The sequence below is a fragment of the Hippocampus guttulatus genome, chromosome 4, assembly GCF_054856545.1.
Source record: "Hippocampus guttulatus isolate MCC_2025c chromosome 4, RoL_Hgut_1.0, whole genome shotgun sequence".
NCBI lineage: Eukaryota > Metazoa > Chordata > Actinopteri > Syngnathiformes > Syngnathidae > Hippocampus > Hippocampus guttulatus.
The window spans coordinates 23,389,823-23,413,946 of record NC_141264.1 but is presented as its reverse complement, the minus strand read 5'-3'; the positions used below and the strand labels follow the sequence as shown (position 1 = coordinate 23,413,946).

Below are 24,124 nucleotides of genomic sequence, written 5' to 3'. Positions count from 1 at the left end.
GTGCCCACTGTGTATACATGCTAGTTCAAATGCCTGCATCAGTTTTCAGGGGTTTTTTTTGTTTTGTTTTTTGTTTTTTGCTCAATGGGTTCATTTACATGGAAAAAAGGGTCCTCCCTCGCCCGGGGTCGGTTTGAACGAGCTGACTTGAATCGCTGCCCCGCAGTCCCCTTGCGCTCTCATGTATGTGAATGGAGCCACTTGTTGTTGGTAACCTCACTTCCTGCTTCGTTTGTCACTCACAGGATGGGTTAGCGTGACCTTCAGGTTTCTTTTATTTCTTTCATGAGCTGTCGGTAGCTGGTTTGCAAAGCCGGGGGCTCGCTCGCTATGTTACGCAGGTCAGGGAAAAGTGGCTCTTGAAGGACGTGATGGACAGATTATAAATACACTGACAGGTTCGCATTTATCTCCTCGTCTTAGGTAATTGTCAGCTGGCTCCAGGAGCTTTAGTCGTCCTCTCATCCCCCGCCCCCCCACCCCGGAGTGACAGGACCCTCCCCGAGTCCGGCAAACACTCACTGTTATCGGTCAAAATGTTGGCTGGTGAACTTTTGTCTGCATACTGCAGCCCTAAGTGTTCTTCTGGAGTGTCCCTTCTGAAGCTTGCGTGTCCTGTCGCGCGGGGTTTCGTCAACGGTGGACCCCACAGGGTACGGTACATATGTGATATAAATCAAAAGGTTTTTGCACATATTCCAGTGTAATAGGTCTCAGAGTCTGATTTTTCCAAATTTTATGCATCTAGAGCCTCGGTTCAATGCCGTTGGCCATTTACCGCACGGTTAATTCAGAGTTAGCATCTACTCCATGATCCTTGCGAGTGTTTTCATTTTGCATTGGTGTGTTTTGATATTTGGTCCTGTTTAGTAAACATTCTTTACTTGAACTTTGTGATTATATTACCGTTATTATACTTTTTAAGATGGTCACTTGGATTACTCGCAGCTAACTTTGTGTCTTAAAAAAAAAAGCCAACAACATCAGCGAAAGGAAGATGACATCAACTGTGGCCCGCCGCAGTTTGTCTTCTTAATGAGCCAGCCGATCCATTGGGCCCGGCGGTTCCCCACAGAACCGAGAATAACAACAAGAGTCCTGCACAGCGTGTGTCCTTTCATAAATGTTGTCATTTGCTTGGCTTCAGCTGACCCGCTGTCTTCCACTCCGGTGCCCGCTTGGCTTCTTCACCAAACTTCATCCGAAAGCAAGTTCAAGAAGCCGATATGCAAACGCTTGAAATGGATTATTCGCTTTGCGCGGGCGCGGGTCAGTCGTTCGTGGCAAATGATCTCGCCGCCGTTCTCCCCTGCCGCCCCCCCTCCACATCAAAGCCTTGCTCTTTGACTCCGCCTCAGTTCCGAGTCAAGAGTATCAATGCCGAGAGGCCGACAATGGCAAACACACATCTCATTGTTGAACTAATTAACATTCTTTTACAACGGCCCGCTGAGAGTCGAAGCACTCCCGTCCCAGGGTGCCAATTAAGTGGACAGTGTACCTTACAGTGAACGTAGGTAGGTTGCTTTTGCGTCCACACAAAGGCCGGATACTCTGCTTACCATCCATTGAGAGGAAAACGCTGCAGACGGAGTATGATTAAGTGCAATCGCGGTGTCTCGGCAGAAAGAAAGGGCAGTCAATTGTATGCAGCTTAAGTGGGCTTTAAAAAAAAAAAAAAAAAGGGAAACGACTCAACCTTTGTCCCCCTTTGTGCACTTACAGTAGTGCTTTGGAGAGACATGGCAAAAGAGCTCGGCGGTGGTCCGCTGAAGAATGTGTTTGGAGAAGCAGACCGAATACTTCTGATGAATGCGGATGACAAAAGTTGGCGAGGGGCCCGTGCCGTTTCTTTCTTTCGTGTCATTTCCAACTTGGGAGTCATGTGACATTTCAGAAACTCATTCCCGCTGACACGGACTATCGTTACAGTCAGGGCACAAGAACGCGGAATTGTGGAAGGTGCGAGACTGAGGGCCAGATGGAGAACAAAATACATTACAAGATTAAAGTCAACATTTTAACAAGAATAAAAAAGAAAAAAATGGATGTATATAAATAGGAACCAGGCCAACCCACGAATAGCGAAAATCTGTGCATAAATTATGCCCATTGAAATGTATTGGGGGGCGGGGAAATGCATTATTTGTATATATATCAACATATCTCTCTCAAAAAATTCATATCGTCCGGGTCCTGAAAAAAATATACTGTATACTTTGACTGTATGCTGTACAGACTGTACATATTGTATTGTTTGTGCGTGCATGCATGTGCCTTTAAGAGGCGTGGCCTGGAGGGGAGGGGTATGCTTCCGGCGAGTCTGCGTGAGTGTCTGCCTCTCAGTTGTGGATGACAGAAACTGTAGTTTTAGTGCTTCATTGACTGTAGCTCTCCTTTGCCATGTGAGAGCATTAGGATAAGTAAGCCGACTGCAAAATTCTAATACGGTTGCTTAAAAAATATATCGATACTTTAGGAGGCATTCTCCGTCCTTGAGTGGTTGCCAGTCAACAGACAGACAACCCTTCAAAAAAAATAACATGATTAAAACTCATTCAGTACCAGCCAATTCTAGACCAAGTCTGAAAAGACGTTTAAAAACGTCTTTGGGAGTGAATGAGTTAAGAGCCCACGTAAACAGATGCAAATTGTAGGCCAGTAGTTCAAGGTGACCTTTTGCGGGCTCAGACGACGACTGACCGATCGATCAACGGTGACGCTGATGATTCGCTGGGCCCAGTCCAAGTCGGTGAGAAACAGTCGCTCACCTGTCGCCCGGCCTCACCTCTGACCGTCACCCAGGCCGCCACGCAGTCAATGTCTGTCAGTCAAGACGCCGCCAGCCATTCCTCCACAGGCCTCCGTCTGTTTCAAAATGCACCAGACAGTAGAAACTGGCAGAAAAGAGCCCCAGCTGGAATCTGTCACGGGAACCGCCGAGGCGACACGTCTTCAATAAGCACTGACACATGGCAGCTATTAAAGCGATCGACTTTAGCCGACAATGTAGCCGCCGAGACATGCTCGAATATGTCCGGCCGATCAGTTAGTTACCGCCAAATCAAATATACATGGCTTCAGCGGATCAAACGCGTAAGAGCGTCGCACATCAAATCCAGCCAAATGCTTTCTGTTGGCTTGAAATCGTGCCGCTGATGAGTCAGCGTTCTGTTGAAAATAAATAATGTGCACGCACGACATTTGTGCTCATCTTAACCGATCAGAACAGATAAAACAATGGTGATGAAAGCACACTCTTGAAATCGTGCAAAGAACAAATCCCAGCGCTGGTTCATGGATCCGTTGTCTTTGCCGCTTATCCTGTTTATGATTGCGGGTTGCTGGCGCATGTCCCGGCTGATTTTGGTGTAAGAGAGACAACTACACCCGGAGCTGGTTACCAGTCATTCACAGGACACATAACAGAGATGAACAATCATTCACGCCGTCACTAAATGGGACATGAACTCACCTTCCCTGAATCAATATAAAGTGAATGCACCGTTACACCGTTAATGACTCTCACAATGTGGTTTTTGCTATCAAAGCCCGAAAATAAGTGCATCGCTGCAACTTTTCATATGTTTTAGTGAACATGTGAGAAATGTCATCTCATGACATATTTTGTCAAAGTCAGATGATCCGCGAGGTGAAATTATACGGTCAGGTTACAATCCACCAATATACTAAATGATTGCAGATTTCAGTCCTTGGTAAATTTACTTTCCAATAAATCCTGAGATTTCAGGGTTCAGAGGAAATTTTGGCCAAAAATGTCAAACATTTCAGCTGGCCGTAGCTCCCAAAGCCCTGCTTCAATTGGCCTAAAATTTGAGATTTAGTGTCGTGCCCTCACTATCCACAAGTACACCGAGTTTCATTCAAATCAAAATCTACTCGGTTCAACCCAAGGAACGACCCAGTTTTTGCAATCTTTGTCTTCACATGCCGTATGACGCAAATCTGCCGCGCCCCTGTTTGGCGACTGCTGTTTTAAAGGATACCTGCTCAGTGTGTATGGTCACTGGCTGGTTCCGGTGCGAGTTCGGGCAGTCGCCTCTGGCCTGCCATGGTGTAAGTAGCAGCTCAGGAACTGGCAAGAGGCGCATTTTAACCTAATGTGCTTTCAGAGAGGTTATGTACGGCTAATCTGCACTGATTCCGAGGCTACTAAAACACTGACCATATTTTCACCTTCCCGCTCTTCAGGGTTGTTTTTTTTTATCTCGACTTAAAGCCAATTTCTTCTATCTTCTCCTTCCATGCTAATCCCTTTGAAGTCAGACGAACTGCAGAGATGAGTCTGTTTAAGGGCTTTAGCGAAGGCTTTGGGCTCCAGAGTTTTTTTTTTTCTTCCTGGAAAACACAAAGCCCCGTTCTGGCTGTGTGCACGGGCGCAGGCGGGCCTGGCGCTGCCTCTGAAACAGCCGCTGGCATGGGTCTCGGCCTCACGACAGCGAGGGGCTGTACGGCCATTGTGCCAGGGAGTCACGCTCTGCCTCGCGTGCCCGCTGGGGGCATCGCTTGAATAATCTCAACAAGTTCTTTTTTTTTTTTTTCGGGCTTTTCACTGAGCTAACAGTTTCACACAATCTCTCTCTGTCTGACTGTCTGGAAAGATTGACTGCGGACGAGACAAAGGGACACTTCACTCAAAGTTGAGGCGGTTGGTGAGGTCGATGGACTCCAAAGTATGCACGGCTCATGTGCGCAGAGAATCATAAAATGCTCCATGAATGTCACTTTATGTTTGATTTGGATTCTCTGTGCCTCTTTGTTTTTTTTTTGTTTTTATGGTTTTAAAGAATGACAAAACGCCACGGCAAAAATGTGTTTATCAGCGCTACTCCAGATAGCATAGTTACATTACTGCTACCAAAACTTGAGAGATGTCCCGGCCAAAGGTAATGTAGGTCATGAAAACAAACAAAATTAAAACAAAAATTGAAAAAACCCCCACTTTCCTTCATGAAATAAAATAGATATTAAAACTCATTCAGTACCAGCCAATTCTAGACCAAGTCTGAAAAGACGTTTAAAAACGTCTTTGGGAGTGAATGAGTTCTAAAAAATAATAATAATAAATAATGACCGTGAAAACAGTTTCCATTTTCGTCAATTCATGTCATATATGGGCATTCGGGTGTTATTTTACATACAATGCTTTATTTCGGCATTGATGTAAAACTGCACAGAAGAAGGAATGTCAAATCTTCAGCCTGAAAGCTAATTTTGCTTTCCTTTTTTCCAGACGATGTGGAATTGATTGCACTTTTTTTGCAGCATTATTCCACAGCTTACCACTGTTATGTCACTGGAATTCTGATAAGCGAAGTCCTGCTGGCTAATCCACATTCGCTAAAGGTATCATGCTCTCTTAGCGTCGATGATAACAGCCTGCGTTGGATCATTAGTTCCTATGCAATGACCCTTTTTTGCCGGCGGGTTTTGGTGGGGATCATAAAAAACTTTACTACCATAAAATTCTACTGTACTGCTTTATCTGGCCTTGGTGGCGGTGCTGTTTGCCCTTCTTCACCGTGTTTCTGTCTCCACTCAGGCGACAGGGAGACGACAGTGTCTTTGGAGGGCCGCGGGGACATGGGCGATGTGTTGGACTCTGTCCGAGCCGCCATTCACGAGCGGGACGCCGACTCCTCCAACGGAACACAGCCCAGGATCCTGCGCAGACACAAGCGCTTCCTTTCCTACCCGCGCTACGTCGAGCTGATGGTGACGGCCGATGCCAAGATGGCACGTCACCACGGACGCAATCTGGAGCACTACATCCTCACAATCATGTCAGTAGTAAGTAAAAATGTTTCTCAAAATTATTACGTCAAATCTTCCCGGCTATCTTGGGAGCGGGGTTTGTTTGCCGGACAATTGCGGGGCTGTGAAAAGGGCTACGTCATTTTAAGAAATTTGGGAAATCCTGTTCTACTCGTCAGCTGACCCAAAGCACCAAGCAGGCATCGGGTTGTCGAGTTGTCGGAGCTCAGAGAGGTGAGGTGGACCGAGACCGTTTATAGATTTCCAGACAAATAAAAGACTCTTAAAATGAACTCTAAAATGTCAGACATAGAGTTATATGCTCCCTCCTACGTGCTCCAGTTAGGAGGTGAGAAGCAGTATTTTGGACCACCTGGAGATGCTTGAGGAAGACCCCAAATTGCAGTTCACACCAATTACTGTAATAATTTCGTATTTAGACACGGCTTTGGCAGCCTCTTGCGTTATCTTTGGGCGTTTCAGAAAGAGCACAGAAAAATACGTGGATTGGTGATTTTTCATTTGTGGACCACAAATATACGTACATTGTATGACAATATCGACATTTTGTCAGAATATTGGAGGAAGCCGAGGTAAACTCACTCAAGCACAGAATGCAGAAATTCCCAAAGTGACCCTAAAAACTGTGAGGCAGATGTTCAAACTATGAGTCCACCGTGCTGCCCCTTCCCCGTGGTTCATCGAGCTCATTTCGTCAAACGGTCATTCCTGTTGACTCAGCACTTAATGTCGGTGCTTGACAAAGAAACAGGAGGCGAGCCGCTGATCAAGATGAGTGATGTTCAAATTGACTACTTAGGAGGTAGCTGGTCCCGGGTCAAAGCAAATGTCCCCCTCATTAACTTGAGTGAACGAGTAATGATTGTCAGCGTGATGTCTCAAAAAAAAAAAGGGTCCAGTCAGGTACAGTGGAGACTGTCAAGCAAACCGTTTGACATCCAAACATTCCTCCTGCCAGCGTTTACATGAGCGGACCGACAATGAAGACGCACTCTCCCAGTGCAGTCATAAAACAAGCACCTCAGTAGGAAGAGCTGATTGGTGCGGATCCAGGAAGACTTTTAGCTGCTGGCGTCGGTATTTGATATTCAACTGCATGTCATTCTATAGCGTTTGCTACATATCGAGTCTTTTATATGGATATGGTTTCTAAATACTATGAGGCAAATATTTAGCTTTATTATTAGCTTTAGCTTTATTAATATTTAGTTTTTCTTTGGCTTTAACTGACACTTTGAAAAATACGGAGCAGTCTCAAATGGGTGGTGTTAAGAGACGGAGAATATATGTGAATTTTATTTATTTATTTTTCTTCAGTGGTGATTATGATTGTTATTTTTTGGGGTAAAATCTAGACGTTAGTGGTTTTTAGTGCTATTGTTATATTAGGAAGCAGCAAACTTACATTTATATATATTTTATTTAAAAAAAAACAGTATTTCTGATCATTTTTTGGGGGGAAAACGCTATGTCACACGTGTTGCTAAGCAGATTTTCATAGAGGTCAAAGACAACTCTGATAAATTTTTTGTTTGTTTTTTTTAAGCACACCAAATCTGAATCAAGGTTCCATTCTATGTTCATGGGTGGGGGTGGTGGGGGTACACAGAGCAAGGTCCTTTGTTATACTTAGACGAAGAGCCAGCAAAGACAAGCCCAGGCCGTGTTTACGTCCCCCCCTCAGGGCTGAGACGAGCTAAATGTTTATAGTGTACTAATGAGTTCCTGTCAGGAGGCTGCGCACGGCCTCAGGAGACCGCTTGCCGACCGTGACAGGGGTGCACCGGTGGAGCGAGGGAAGTGGAGGGGAAAACGAGCGAGGGAATGTTTGGTCAGCGAGCTATGCTGAAGCTTTAAGTCGGCCGCTGTGTTCAAGGCGTCTGTTGGGGGAAATGAAATTTGCTTTTCCGGCCCTGGATATTCTATATCGCTCGGCGTCAAGTTGCCTCCAGTGAACTGTTATTTGTGTTTTATTTGAGCGGTGGCTCAGGTTTTTTGGAGGTTTGCATTTTTTTTGTCTGTGCCTTGTCTTTGTTACAGGTAGCGGCGGTGTACAAGGACCCCAGCGTGGGAAACCTCATCAACATCCTGATTGTCAAGCTGATCGTCGTCCACAATGAACAGGTACACCTTGACCTTCGCGCAGGTGTCCGGAGATGTGGGACACTGACCGCTTTGTTGTGTCAAAGCCTTTGGAGAGGTGAACAAGAGGCGCTATAGTGTGGCAGCCAGCCATCTGCACGGGAGGGAGATGACTCAGGGCACCTTTGGAGTCACTGCTTGGTGTGCTTTTCGAAAGTGATATTAGCATGGATGTAGCTGTTAGTGGGACCGGACAACAACGTCCCTGCGTCAATCAAGAAAACTTTCATTGAACTGGTCAACACACATCATAATGCAAAGAAGGTTTCAACAGTTTTCGGGTCTTTTGATGTTGCTTGAATCGTCTTTCATTGGAGAGATGTGTCTTTGAAAGGAAATGGCACGTTTAGAGGACTGACAAGTCCATTGCAAAGTCTGCAAAATGACAACAAAAAACTCTTGGCATCATACCCTCTCGAACTGAGCCGCTTATCCTCACAAGGGTCGCGGGACGTTCTGGAGCTTATCCCAGCCGTCTTCGGGCAGTAGGCGAGTGACATCCTGAACCGGTTGCCAGCCAATCGCAGGGCACACACAGACGAACAACCATTCGCATTCACACTCACACCAATTAGAGTGTTCCATTAACCTGCCACCCACATTTTTTGGAATGTGGGAGGAAACTGGATTCCCCGGAGAAAACCCACGCAGGCACGTGGTGAACATGCGAACTCCACACAGGAAGGCCGGAGCTGGAATCGAACCCTGCACCTCTGCACTGTGAGACCGACGCGCTCACCAGTCGACCACCGGGCCTCTTTCAAATCGAACCGCCCTTGAATCGTTTTGCATCTATCGAAAACCATATCGAATCGTCTTTTGCGGGGAGACGAGCACCCCTGATATGCGTCCCGCATTCTTTCATTTTTGACATGACATATCATATATACGTGAAAGACGGCAATCGCTATCGCAAAGAGTGTAAACAGTGCCAGTCTCCCCTCGAGATTAGCGTGGATGTTTCCGTCGCAGCCCCGAAGGCTATTTCACGGCCTCTCCCTCCAAAACAGGACGGCCCCACCGTGAGCTTCAACGCCGCCACCACTTTGCACAACTTCTGCACCTGGCAGCAGAAGCAAAACGTCAAGGACGACAGCCACCCCTCTCACCATGACACCGCCCTCCTCATCACCAGGTACACTTGCCACTGACAATCATTCATTTTCCTCCAAAACAGAAATATATTTATTTTTATGTATTTTTTTTTTCCTCCCTCAGGGAGGATATATGTCGCGCAAAAGACAAGTGTGACACTCTCGGTAAGGCCTTCCCCCCTTTTTTTTCCTCCCCCCCACTTCCCTCCTCCTCAAAATTAACTTTCCACTCCAAGCTCATAAAACTGTGCTTTAATGCGTTTATGACAAGATGGCTAATAACATTGTAGCGAAGGGGGCAGAGCGGTACAAAGCGGGGTTAATCCCTCGTCACTAATGTTTTAATAGTCGAATCAATCATAAGCAGCACATGTTCATCCCCAGTTAAATGCGTGTCGTACATGGAGTATGCGTGTGTTTCGCAGGCCTCGCAGAACTGGGGACCATGTGCGACCAGTACCGCAGCTGTTCTATCAGCGAGGAAAACGGAATCAGCGCCTCCTTCACCATCGCTCACGAGCTGGGTCATGTGTGAGTGCGCGCAAACACGCACGCGTACCACGTCGGCGCTCGCAGCGCCAACAAAAGCGTTCTTATCAAGCGCGGGCAGACACGCAGGTGCAAAACATAATGAGAAGAAAGAGCTTGACTTTTAATTACGTGCCCGCAGCTTTGGGAGTGAACCCTTTGAGTGACACAAAACTCTTGTGAAAAAAACTCTAAAAAAAATAAATAAAACAAATACAAAGCGCTCAACAATACGTGACTGCAGTGAGTAATTAATAACTGGAACATTTTTTTTCATCCCTATTGTTTGATTTGATGACAGATTTCCGGTCTTGAACCATTGACTCATTCAAAGATTGACCTGTGCGGGAGCTCCTCTTGAATGCGATAGATAGGACCAAGGTGGGGCGCAGACCTTCACAGGCGAGACTGTTGAGCGGGCCTGGGGAAAGCCAGTGTCAGGTAGTGGGAGCCACTCAACGGCATTGCATCGGATTAAGGACCCAATTTGCACTAATGGATTGGAGGCCATTCTCAAATGGCTCGACCCCCAGCGCTGACAGCCAATCTTAATCGGGTTTGGGGTTAAACGGCTTGCCTCGTAAATGGACAAAAATGGACAAAAGGCAATCAATTATTTGGCATCGGGCCACATTGGATCGATAGGTAGCCAACGGATATACTGTATTGTCAATTGTGTCCAAGGGTTAAACTGCAAAACTGCTGTTCAACTCTCAAAATATTTAGTCGTTCGAGCTGTGGCGTGTAGACATAACACAAAGTGTAAAAACTAAAAACCCTCGCCCCACTGCCACCACATCGAGCAATGAAGTTTGCACCGCCTATCAGAAGCTAGCGCTAATCTATGTTTACAGCAAAACTCGATTCCTTTCCATTTTGGCTTTGACGTGATAGCAGGTGCGTGTTGTCTGGTTGTTTCTGCGCGATTGGGCTGCGGATCTTCCTAATTTGTGTCAAAATGTCATCATGTCTCATTTAATTCAAACTGTCAGAGTGGCGCACCCACTGGAAGCGTGTTCATCAACTCGCAGACATTCCAGGTAGCCTCAGTGGGCATTTCAGACGCGTGGGCATGCCTCCAACTCGATTCCTGCTGTGCCGCTGCCGATTGATTCCTCTTACTGATGCGTCTCCCCGAGGGGCCACAAAATGGACTGATTTACAGCCTCATTACACTGCAGCCTGTTATCTCTTCAAGACTGCATGCTTATTCGAGCTGTAAATCCACGTCGAGTAAATCGACATCGACACACCCGCACATCGGGAAATCACAACAAGTACTGCACGCGAACCTCAGCCATGGTATAAATCTTGTCAGAATCAGCCAAAAGAATAATTTATGTGTGTATAACCTAATTCGGTGGCAAAGGCTCAATAGTTTCCCGGGTTTTAGGCCAACTTTTCAAGGGGGCCAGAGGCGTCCTGCCAACCATGCTTGAGGTTTGTGTGCTAGCGTGTGTGTGTGTGTTTGCCGTGCGTGCGTGCGTGCATGCATGCGTGTGTGTGTGTGTGTGTTTGTGTGTGTTTGTGTATGTGTGTGTGCATAGTGACATTGCAGCCAGAGCTGACCCACATCCTGTTGTAAACATCTCAGACATCATACAGCTGCGCGGGGCTGCTGTGTGTAAATACACACGCGCACATGTGCATGCAAGAAGTAGTGCGACCGGTCCGGATTCTGCACATCATCAAGAAAATAAGACTTTATGAGCTTGCCAATAGCAGACGAGCAGGATGAACTCATTAATTTGCAGATGCACGGCGGCGCCCTTCATTTTATATACATCGGCTCTGGTTTTGTGTTTAAGAGCAGCAAAGTATACTATCTTTTTTTTTTTTTTTGGACTCTGTCATTAGAGGCATATGTTTTATTTTACATGTCAAAAGACTCTGTGCCAAAAAATCTTGCTCATTTTGCTCCAGCAAGACTAATAATGTATAAATCTGAATGGATTAGCTGAGATTAGTGGATCAACCGAAAAGAAACACCAGATGATTTAGTTATTATGCACAATGATATCTATGGTTGCTCTCTAAATCCATTTAATCTGCATAGTTTCCATTACATTTGATTGTAAATATTTTATCTTATGTTTATTGAACATCATCCGCTATCTCGCGGTTGACGACCGAGGGCGCATTTGGAAATAGGCTCCGAGCACGCACTGGTTCATTCCGACGGCTCGCAAACTCAGAACGCGATTGAAATTGTTCTGTTATTTGGACTGCAGCAAAAATGGAGAGCTGGTGCGCGCTCTAGATGTTCCAACTGGGTACATGGTGGAAGTCCAGATGGAAACAGCTCAAGCTTGAGATGCTGATTGGTTTAGAACATAGGCTGTGTTTGGAAATTAACGGGAGGGGAACGCGCTCTGCCTCTCTGAGTATTGTACGGGTGTCAGAGTCATTTTCTGAATGTGTTCCAAGTAGTTTTTTGCGACTCTCTGCCTGTACTTTAGATTTACAAACTGCTCATACAAAAAGCAGATTGTTTGTCGAGTGCTAGCAAGTGAGCGCATAAATGCTAGTGGTCGGTGATAGCAGTTACACTGGCAGGACAACTGAGAAACTACTCAATTGATAACCAGTCATGAAGTTAAAAAAAAACAAAAAACAAACAACAACAAAAAAAAACAAAGCCAGTCAACCACAAGCCACTAGTCGTTATTGATAGTGGCAAACGTTGACAGGTGCTACCACTGCCTGGACTTCAAACTCACAAACTGCTCATTGAATAACGCATGGTGAAAAAAATGGTTAGCTAGAGGCTAATGCTAACAACTGTTAGTAAACACCTGTTTGACTTCAAGCTCACCAACTGCGCATTTAATAACACGTCACAATACAAACTAAAACAACCAGCTAGTCGACAGCAAGTTAGTGGCTATTTCTAGCTGCAACAGTTGCAACCGTTGATCAAGACCACTGTCTGGACTTCAAACTGGAGTCAGGTCCTTTTACTTGCTTCTCCCGATATTTTGAACACAACGTATAAAATCCATAACTGTCTGGGGATTCGATAAAATGGATGATACTAATTTCATCCAAACAACACAAGTGAATCCATATTGTATTGTCTTTATTAATGTGTGCTGTGTTTGCGTGTCCTCCTTTCCCCTCTGAGTTAAGCTGTTTGAGAATGTGAGACGGCGAACTTTGCCCTTTGAGGGGTGAGCTGGAGGGTTTTCACCAGCCAGGTGATGGAGGTTATTGGACACTTTTGAGCGGTGTCGTCAACATATTCCCTGCACTACTTACGGTCCACTTTAAATCCTGTATTTTACAGTTACTGGCATTTATGTACAAAGAATTTACTTACTAGTTGTTTTTTTGCTGTTGGTGTTGTTTTTTTCTTGTTGTTGTTTTTTAAACAAAACTACAAACTAGATCATTTGGTCAGGAAGTTGTTGCAGGATTCTGTGACAATAAACTGCGGTAGATTCCCATGTTTTGGCGTGTGTGTGTGTGTGGCACGACTTGTGTGTTCGTTGGAAACGGGCTGAACGTGAATTTTGTGACGCTTATCCTCCCGGCCCGCGACTCAGCCACTAATCGGCTGATAATCACTTGTGTGTTCCACACAGCTCTATGGCCAGCGTCACACCATTGGATTGTGGGTCAACTTTCATTCCATCAATGTAAAACGTCCAAACATAATGCAAAAGAAGGCAAATTTTTACTCACGAGTAATATACAGGGCAGCTTACCAGTCAATGGCAAGTGAGAAACTAGCCTAGTGCTTCATCTTGTCGTTAGCATTGCAAACATTCTTTTACTATCTGTTCATGACCCACCCAAAATGGTTCAGCGACCCGCCAGTTGAGAATCCCTGCTCGACTTCAATGTTCCCAATCCTCTGCTTTTTCCGTGTCTCTTTCTAACAGGTTCAACATGCCTCATGACGATAACCCCAAATGTCGGGAGGCCGGCATGAAGCACCAGTATCATGTCATGGCTCCCACTCTCAACCATGACACCAACCCCTGGTCGTGGTCCAAGTGCAGCCGCAAGTACATCACAGAGTTCCTTGAGTATGTACACTATAATCTTAGCAGTCTACCCGATTGCCCGGACTTTACACTCACAAACTGTTCATTTGATAACAAGTGATGATGCAAAAAGATAACAGCCAGCGAATAAACATCTCACTCATTAGCAGCTACAACTGGCTCATTAACAGCTAACACTAGTAGCAGACGCTCCTGCCTGCACTCCAAACTTACTAACGGTTCATTTAATACCAGGAGTTGAGGCAAATAAGCAAGATAGCTAATGAACTGCTTGATGTTTAGAGACTACCACTAGATCATTAGCAACAGTAGCTGTTGAGCCCATAGCCTGAACTTCAAACTCACAAACTATTCATTCATGTAAAAATGCAAACGGCAACTCGCTTGTTGGCCAATGGCTACTTAGTCGCTAAGCCACTAATGTTAGTAGAAATCCTATCTGGAATTTAAACTCACTAATGGCTCATTTGATTAGTGAAGATGCTACAGACAGCTCAACCACTAGCTCATCAATGGCTAATGCTAGTATTTGACCCCATCGCCTGGTTTTGAAACTACAAATTACACATTTCCTCTTGAGCAATGATGGAAAAGGCAGGCGCTTGTCAATTGTTGGCAAGTTACCGGCATTTAACGCAGTCAATCCCATTTCATACACTTCAAACTCACAAACATGATGCAAAATGCGAGCCGGTCACTTGCTAACAAGTTAACGGCTACTGCTAGCTGCTAATTTAACTGGTTGAACTTCAAACTCTCAAACTACTAATCTTAAAAAGCGACTACACAAAGTGTAGCTATCTAGTTGTCATCGAGTGAGTTAGTAGCTTCAGCAAGTGGCCAATACTATTAATTATCCATAAGCAGTTGATACCACTGCTTGGACTTAAAACACATTACATGTGATAACAAATGATGATACAAAAAGCATTATATGCTAACTGTAATGGCTGATGTATTACTGTCCATACATTACGCTTTTCAATAATCTTGTTTACCAAAATGTTTTACGACTACTATGAGGCCTCGCTACTATCCATGGCATTAGCAAGCTTTGCTAATGAGGATAGCTATTGTAATTGTAAATACACACACTGCAGATATTAACAGATTTCTCCATGGACATCATTACCCAAGAGGGCTCAATTGTACAAATATTCACAAAGGACTGCCTTGTTGACCAAATGAACCTTGTGAAGGCGTTTTTCGGCAAGTGCTCATTTGCAGTTGTAAGGTTGAGCATCCCATTTTGGTTACAGTTTGATGAGATGGAACATTCCAGCATAGATTAGAATTCTTCATGAATCTCTTGTGTTTTGAGGATTTCTGTGCAGCACCCACGACAATGCGAGTCTGTTAAATGGTCAGATTACGTGCTTGTGTAGCGACGGGTTGAGTGTGCGAGCTGCATTGGTGGGAAATACCCTTGAGAGCGCTTTTTGAAGTCGCTCTCAAGCTAACAATGCTGAGTATTGATTCAGACTTCTCCCATGGGTCCACCTGGTTTGAGTACGTCCATGTTTTGACTGCACATTCTCATCCCAATGTCGTGCCGGAGGACCCCCCACCCCCCAAAGACCACTCAAACGTCCTCTTTTTGACATCACTTGCTGGAGGGACCCCCCCCCCCCCCCCCCCGCACCCCCTGCAATGTCATTTAGAGTCCAACCAGACATAAAGAAACCATTCATTCCATTCCTGGCTGGGTGCCGAATGATTGAATCCAATTCTGGATATAAAAGTTTTTAAAAGACCACAATCATGGATATTGTTATTTTTATTATTATTATTAGGAATACATTTTACTCATAAAGCACTCATTTTGTCAAAATCTCAAAGTGCAACAAAGCATGCTAAAAATCAAAAGGTAAAATAAAAATAGTATTAACAGCAGTTTGGAAAAGAATTTGCAATGTGGGTCACTACGTTATGCATTTCATTTGTATATATTTATTTTATTGATATATATTTTATTTGTTCTTATTCACGCGGTACCGTTTAAGTCATCTATCAGCTTCCATGGATATTGCTTCGCATTGCAGTGCTATAGCCAATTCTGCGTTCTGTAGAACTTTCTTCTCCGTCTGTGACATGCACGCATTCGCCATCTCCAAGTCATGTGATTGCGATCAACCTTTCGTCACTCCAGGTGTCTGCCAGGTGTGGTGGACCATAAGAACAGACTGACCGGAATGGAAAAAAAATGGTCTTTTGAAATTAAGAAGTGACCACATGGATGTTTCTCTCTCTCTCTCTCTCTCGGCCTAATATTAATTTAGTTTGAGAGCTGCTGAGAGATTTGATAATAAGTAACGATTTTATTGAACTTTCACAATTTCTTTAAGGTGTAATTGGGACTCACTCCACAGCAGATGCTCAACCCTTTGAGTCGAAACTGCAAAGGAATGCCCTGTACGCAAATGCCACCTCTGGCTAATTGAAGCAACCAGAACGACTTGCTCGCAGACATGAATTTCAGAAATAGGAAATACATTTCCGGTTTAAATTTCACATTTGACATACAGGCACAGACACTTCAGAGTCCCAGCTCTCCGTAGACAAGCTATTAAAAAAGAAATAAATGCGCGCACAGATTTTACATGTTGTCGTTAGTTTGCGTTTCAATGTTGTGTTTCAAGTCGGGGTTTTTTAGGGGGGCGAGGGTTTGCTACAATTGTCCAAACTGCGGCCTTTTTGCTCGAGGTGGAAATGAAAGGCGACCGACACAAAGTGATGCTCGCTGAGGATAATCCCGCATAATCGCCGGCCTGTCACTGCAGCCTTTGCTTTGTGCTCACAGGTGTTGCAGCTTCTCCATCCACGATGAGGTTTTGTCGTGTCAGACATGTTGCATAATAACACGCTTCCTCCCCCTCGTTTCCTTTTTTTTTTTTTTTGACTTCTCCACAAAAAAAGCGTAGATTCTGGCAGCCTAACGTGTTTGACTTTGGCCTTTTCACAAGTGCCAAGTGATGATTTTGTACGTGGCGGCGCGCATCCACGCCAGCTGTGTTTGCACATTGGTGGTTTCAGGGAGGGGTTCATACAGGGAGCAGTCTGTCATTAAGCTCTAATCCAGGCACGGTTGAGGATAGAGGCAATTTAATCGAGGTGCTTTACGAGTCCAAACTCTCTTGTTTGCCTTCGGCGCAGAAAATAACGCCCAATAAAAGGTATTGCGGATCCTTTTCCGTCCAATCTGATGTTGTACACGCTTTGTTGCGCTTGACTCCGTCTCCACCCATGCTCATGTCTACTCGCCTAATTTGCGCTTCATTCACTTGACTGGTGTTTTGATTGAACACAGCACCGGCTATGGGGAGTGCCTTTTGGACGAGCCCGTAAGCAGGACGTATGAGCTGCCCACCCTCCTCCCTGGGCAAATCTACAACGCCAACAGACAGTGTGAACTCATGTTTGGACCCGGTTCCCAAATTTGCCCTTACATGGTAAGTGGGCTTGTAGTGAAAAACAAGTTTGTGGAGAAGGGGGGGGGGGATTCCTCAGGGATTTGAAAACTATGTTGATTTTTGTTGTTTTTAATTCGTTTTTTTTAGATATTTTAATAATTTTAAGTGAGTGTTATCAAGTATTTAACTTTTTTTTAAAAATCGAAACATATTTTAATGAAATTGTAGTTTGTGGAATATTTAATTTTATTTTTATTGATTGGAATGGTATACTGTATTTCATTTCATTTTAATAGCTTGTTTTTCAAAATATTTAGTTTGAGATGACATTCTGTAAAATTTACAAGAATATACATGTTTTTGTGTTGCTTTTTTATTTTATCAATGCAATAATTTATTTGATCTCAGTTGAACGATCAGATGTACAACCATTATTTTGTTTTTATTTCAAAAAATACGTTGCTTTAATTTAATACTTAAAAAAAGATGTTTTTTCTACAATATAGTAAGGTGTAATATTCATAAGTACACTGCTTATTTAATTCATTCATTCATTCATTTTCCGATCCGCTTATCCTCACAAGGGTCGCGGGGGGTGCTGGAGCCTTTCCCAGCTGTCTTCGGGCAGTAGGCGGGGTAAACCCTGAATTCGTTGCCAGCCAATCGCAGGGCACACAACCATCTGCGCTCACACTCACACCTAGGGACAATTTAGAGTAGTCAATCCGCCTGCCATGCATGTTTTTGGAATGTGGGAGGAAACCGGAGTACCCGGAGAAAAGCCACGCAAACACGGGGAGAACATGCAAACTCCACAAGGCAGGCTGGAGCCGGAATCGAACCCTGCACCTCTGCGCTCTAAGGCCGACCTGCAAACAACTCGAGCACGGTGCCGCCGCTGCACTTTCATTTCATTTTAATTGGGTTTTTAATGAAATATCAGTAGTTACCCCCTACTATTTCTGGCACCGTTTCTAATTAAAAGTCAGAATTTTGGACTTAAGTGCATCTCAGGGCAACGAGGGCCTCCTTCTAAGCCCAAGACATGAAAGGAAAATATTTTAAAGGCACAGCTTGCAACTGCTGTCAGTGATTTTTAATTTTAAAAACTCCAATCATGGCTGAAATGCTTCTCGGGTTGTGTTGGAAACCTGGCAATTTACAGATGATTCATTGCTTCTAAGGCATAGGTGTCAAACTCAGGTCCTGGAGGGCCACTGTCCTGCATGTTTTCCAAGTCTCCCTGTTGCAACACACCTGATTCAAATGATCAGATCATCAGCAAGCTCTGCGGAAGCCTGACATTGAACCTGTTTCATTTGAATCGGGTGTGTTGCAGCAGGGAGACTTGGAAAACATGCAGGACAGTGGCCCTCCAGGACCTGAGTTTGACACCTATGTTCTAAGGTTTTGTTGTTTTTTTTTTTTTGTAATTTACCCAGAAACAATGTAAAAGGCTGTGGTGTACAAGTGCAGAGGGAGACCATAAGGGATGCCGTACACAACACATGCCGCTGGCTGACGGGACTGAATGTGGACATGGAATGGTGAGTGCGTTTAAAAAAAATGTTTTTGAATGACAGTTTGATTTGGGTTTCATTTATTTATTGGGTTTCATTTTTTTTTTTTTTGCACCCATGTCTCATTTGTTTTTAAGTGTCTGCTGATAACGGGTCTCGATCCGATTCCTCGGCAATGCATTACAAAGAAAAAAAAAGAGCGCATTAAAATAGTCAGAATTGTCTTTATTTATTAATTTATTTGAATCACAAATCAGCATTCGTGATTAACGCGGATGTTGCCCTGGCAGCAGTTTAAGCGGAGTGAGCTACCGAGCCATTTTGGAGGATTTTGTGCCTCTGAATTTGTGGAAACTGTGTGAAGAAGAAGGCCAGCAAAGGGTGCTTCATTGACCCCACCCAGCTAATATACGCATAAACCCATCTCGTAATTGGTTGAAAGTGTCTCTGCATATTCACCCAGGCTGGCTATCTCATGTCATGGGAGGAGAAACACGGCACGGGTGGCCAATAGTCATACCTCGCTGTACATTAACGCCGAGCAAGAAGTACAGGGAACGGCTCACTCACAGACACATTTTTAGAACCAGAACGATCATGAAAGATTTACTCGGTTGTTTAATGCCACACTTAATTGGTCGTCATATAGCCCACAGACCCCGCTATTTGTGGAGAAGCCAGTCAAATGTTGATTTTCCAAACGGCGTTCCCATCCTGGAGGGGAAAACGGCCCATTTTATCTGCTTGAAGGATTCTATGTAAACCAGTCAGGTGACCAGCGCTTTTCTTTTGGCCTCCATGTTGTCCGGGAGGCCCCAACCCCCATTAGCCTTCATGTTCTCTTCACCCTGGGGTGCTATGCTAATTAGGGCTGAGACGGCGGGTCGGTTGCTGAGGTTACGTGCGAAAATAAAAAAAAAGGAGGCCGAGGAGAGCAGGTTGCAGAAAATGAAAGAAAACTCGGAAGGAAAAAAAAAAGGCAAGGGTGAAGTAAAGACGCCGCGCCTTTGAAAGAGGACGCGGCCGGGCCGTTCACAGTTGAGTCACCTTGTGGTGAACCCGTGACCCCCCCCAAGCTCTCTTGAAGAGGCGGCTGAGCGGGTCAGCGGTCAGGGCCGTAACAGAGCTTGCCAGCAGCCCTCGCAAAGGCGCTCCCCTCCCGCGGGACGAGAGCCAGGAGGAGGCGCGAGAAGAGGGAGTTTGGTGTTGAGGACATGTTTGAACGAGCCAGGAAAGGCTTCTCTTCCCTCCTGCACCCTTCTGTCCTCGCGTAGACGACGTATCCTATCCGCCTCCTTCTTCTTCTTTGTCTTCAATGCCCCACAATCTCCCACTTGAGGTTAAGCGTTGACTAACATCTTAATCCAACTACGACAACCGCACTAAAGAGTAATGGCCCTGTGGTTGCGCCGCTCTCACTCTGCACAGACTTCATCAAACCTCCTTCACCTCACTTGCACCCGACCCAGTCCAATGGTTGATGAAGCTTCATCGGAACTGTCTAGACATCGATTAGCTTGGAACCGTGTGACATTTAGCGCAACATAATCTTCCACGCTCGTAACCTCGGGCCTGAGAAACAAACTGCAAAGAACTTAGTTCCTTCCCTGCTGCCCTCCAACTCCAAAAACAGCTGACGGGAGTAACAGTTGTAATGCTATGTTCCCCGCACAATCCTATTTTGCTCAACGTGTACTGTTGCCATATTACAACCCGATGGAATGCCTTTATTTTGGATTGTCCTGCCTCCATTGTATACCCGCTCCATCGAGATGTACCCCATATTCTTGGCAGTAGAGTTCATTTCTGCCATGATCAGAATCAGAAACAGATTTATTGGCCAGGGATGCAAGAAACGCACAAGGAATTTACTTCCCAGTTCCAACGCATTCAAAGCAACATAGACAACACAGCAATCACCAACATGGGAAGAGACAGAACGAATAAAGTTTATTCTACTCTTTTATTTATCTTTTCATCTCGGATATAATGTTTTGTTTTCCTCATGTTGGCATCCATGTCGACGACAAATAATTTGCTTGCAGAGCGGAAACATGTTTCCGTCCTCTTCAACTCATTTGAACAGCGAGTTTTCCTGCAAACGTAACTAAAGCTATTGGCTGAAAAATGCCCATTTTTATTCATCATTTTCAGGCATTTCCGAGTACGATTTTACAAACGCAAAACATCCAAACTGAGTCGTAGTATAGGTAACTCATGATTTAATATTGACAAATATTTTGCCAATGACTTTGCCAGATTCATAAGTAGCGAATATTCCTTCCAAGGTTTCTGATGTGATCCGCTGCCTGCAAGTGGCAGATGTGTGCTTCTCCGCTCCTTGTTCGTTCATCTTCAGAGAATTTCCACACGTGGCATGGATGAGCCGATTATCGTTTGACCGTCAAAGGTCACTGTGACTTCACGTTGTTGGCCAGGATTCAAGAATTCATCTGCTGATGATGACAACGTATCACATGTGACTGTCAAGGGGGCGGGGGCAAAGGGGATGGAGGGGGAGGAGACAATAGTGAGATGACATTTTGAAAGGCCAAATGTTATTAAAGTCTTTTAAGGGGGTCTCTGCATGCCTGAAACTTCCCAAATTTTTGTATGTAGCATATATTATATATTTTCTGGTGAAACGTAATTTATTTTAGGTGTCTCCAACATTGACCGTCTGTCAAGGTATCATAAAATTTGGCAAATTGAACAAAACTGGCCAAAAATGACACTCATATGCACGCTGTATGTCTTTTGGAAACAGGGGAGTGTTTACATTTCCTTTCTTTGTCTTGCTACAAGAAGTCGTGAGGTTCAGGTCTAAGGCCGCGTGGGGACATGGGCCATAGCTTTGACTCAGAGGCGTTTGTGTGTGTGTGTGTGTGTGTGTGTGTGTGTGTGTGTGGACTTGAAGGCAGCTACATGGCGAGGATTAAAGACATGGCCTCTCTGGGCCTGGATTACTAAACTCTCCAATAGCGACTATGTGCTCATATAAATAACATTAAGATCTTTAGGATGCCCCTTTTCTAATCCAAATAGTTGGTCATGTAAACGTGATCAGAGGCCTCCTTTGGAGGAACATTTGCTCTAGCCGCAACATATCCTGGTCTTTTGAGGACCGGAAGTACCGGTACTTGTATGCACGGCGATGCCGCTTATTCGCTGTAGCAAGGAGTGAAACCGCCTCCCGCCATCTTACGTTGCCGCTCACTTAGCGAGCTTAAACTGGACTACATCGATTTCTCCACCGTACTTCGCATTATATTCTTTCCTTCCGGGGAAAATGATGCAATATTGTGATTTTGTATGTAACAGCAGTGACTAAGAAATAGCATCGGCCAGTCATTTTTTTGTCAAGTGCTCCTTTTGGTTCAGCGGTGCAAAATATCATGATACCACGAATAACGCTTGATATTGAAACACTTAATGCTACTGCACACATTAGCACATTGTGAGTCAATTTGTGGAGAAACTCAAACGTGTTACGTTCCCCTTTCATTTGCCGATTAGCATGGGTCTTAAAGATAGCGGACCAAAACATGCCTAATTCAAATTCAACTACATTCGTCAACTAACCACCAGAGGGTGCTGGAACTGCACAAATGGAAAATAACCTGGCTTATTTAACAGATGCGACGTCACAATATCAAGCAGGATCTCATTCCTGCTTGATATTGTGACGTCGATATTGCGGCAATTTTGATATCACGAGACCGCCGTTATCGGAACATCTCTCGTGGAAAATAAGACACAAATGACATCTATTTGCGTCATGGCATGATCTGCACATATTTAGCCAAACCCTTCTCAGTTCACCTGTTACGTGGTCATCTTCCCCCGCCTCAGTCGTTTGTAACCTCAGGTTACGAAACACCTCATCGGGTAATTCGGATACCAAACTGCGGTGTGTCCTCCATCGATGGACAGTGCAAAGAAATAGATGGTCTGCACTTTTGTTGAAATGGGGCATTCTGTTTCCCCCAGCCCTCTGTTTCCCCTCAGCGAGCCCCCCACACAGGGTGCTGGAGTGAGTAATGTGGTCACATGACCTCTTGGCGGCGTGTCTGTCATCTGGCTCAATGAGCCATGAATTAATGAGGGCATCCCATCACTTGTGGCCTATAAATACCGCCGCCACCTTCCCCCTATTAACCCACACATCCACAACCGTCCTTCTGTCTTCTCTTCTTCTGCACTGGATCCGGCCTGATGTTTTTTTTTTTTTTGGGGGGGGGGGTATTTTGTTTGTTTTTTTGCATGTACGTGCCTGTGGTAGCCCTCCTTACGTAAGATTGTGTGTGTGTGTGTGTGTGTGTGTGTGTGTGTGTGTGTGTGTGTGGAGTTTAAGGGCCAGCAAGCATTCTCAATAGTGGCCTGTCGAGCCAAAGCCGGGGTCCGCTCAGCCCCTCCATCCACATGCCGGACCTTTTGAAGATCCCGCTTCTCACCACGTAGCCACACAGTGGGTGGCGGAGGAAGATGGTGGCACTTGATGAACGACTCGTGTTTTGTCGTCCAAAAGGCACTTGAATAGCCCAAGCCGGACCATTGGAATCTGTCCATTTAGGTGTCGTATAGCGCTCCCGGATCGTCTTGATGGGTGCTCAATTGAGTGGCCAATGAAACGGGGAGTTGTTCTATATTTTCAGAGCATTCTGCAAGGGGGGAGAATGACAATCTGCTTTTGTTTGAGCCAATTAGAGTGAGACAGCCAGGTCTTGACAAGCAAAAGCGGGCCAGAATTGAGTTTGTTGGTGGAAGAAGAGGCGAGTGTTTGGCCCGAGCCTCCTGGCAGCATGACACACTTGCGGTGGAATGGCGTGTGTGTGTGTGCTGTAACTTGGAATTGGTGCACTGCTATCACTATTTCACACCCATAATATCTGCATTGGATGTTTCTTTTCCATCAGTCGAGTGGATATGAAATAATAATGAGGGTGTGTTGCTGTGGACAGCACAGTAGTTATGTTATGATTGGTAATACATTTCTGAGGATCTGGGTTTGAGTTTGCATGGCTTTTTTGGGTTCTCCACTTTTCTCACACGTTTCAAATACATGCATGTTAGGAGGCCAATGCCCAAATCGGTGGGGTGACTCGAATTGGGGTTTAAGTGGTGGTGGAAAAGCGATCAGAATGTTCTGACTCGAATCTGAACCAATCTTAGAACATCATACAACTGCTGCCAAGCCATATTGGTTTATATACAAAATATTTCACAATCTGTGTACTGTGTATGGCCATGGCCATTCTGAATTAATGCACATAGTTTCTGTGCATTCAGCAGCTGTAATTCATTCTTGACTCCATGGATCATGAGTGCAAATAGCCCACCACCGATATCTTTATCCTTTGCTGGATGAGAGCCAGCCTTTTAGCCAGCTAGCTAATTAGCTAGCTAGAAATGAGCCAATAAGGATTTCTGGCAATATCAACTGGGGTTCTACCATTGGCCATGGCACTGTAATGGATCCTGTTAAAGCAAGCCATTTTAAAGTAAAAGGGAAAACATTCCCAACGTATGTTAGGGGCCAGATCTGGCCCCCGGGCCTTGAGTTTTCCACCCGTGCTCTAGAAGGACAGAGGCAAAGGGAATGTGCTGATATCTGAAACCCCAAA

The 24,124-nt window shown here is 44.9% G+C and overlaps 1 protein-coding gene across 1 annotated transcript in view; it reads left to right on the top strand.

The window, feature by feature from the left end:
- The window catches only part of LOC147206696 (A disintegrin and metalloproteinase with thrombospondin motifs 20), a 94,291-nt gene that overhangs the window by 15,144 nt on the left and 55,023 nt on the right, over nucleotides 1-24,124 (top strand). The window contains exons 4-11 of the mRNA XM_086108209.1: nucleotides 5,564-5,811; nucleotides 7,837-7,920; nucleotides 8,949-9,073; nucleotides 9,157-9,197; nucleotides 9,458-9,563; nucleotides 13,445-13,591; nucleotides 16,878-17,019; nucleotides 18,423-18,527. Coding sequence (XP_085964335.1) covers nucleotides 5,564-5,811; nucleotides 7,837-7,920; nucleotides 8,949-9,073; nucleotides 9,157-9,197; nucleotides 9,458-9,563; nucleotides 13,445-13,591; nucleotides 16,878-17,019; nucleotides 18,423-18,527 — 998 coding nt within the window. The remainder of the gene's footprint in view (nucleotides 1-5,563; nucleotides 5,812-7,836; nucleotides 7,921-8,948; nucleotides 9,074-9,156; nucleotides 9,198-9,457; nucleotides 9,564-13,444; nucleotides 13,592-16,877; nucleotides 17,020-18,422; nucleotides 18,528-24,124) is intronic.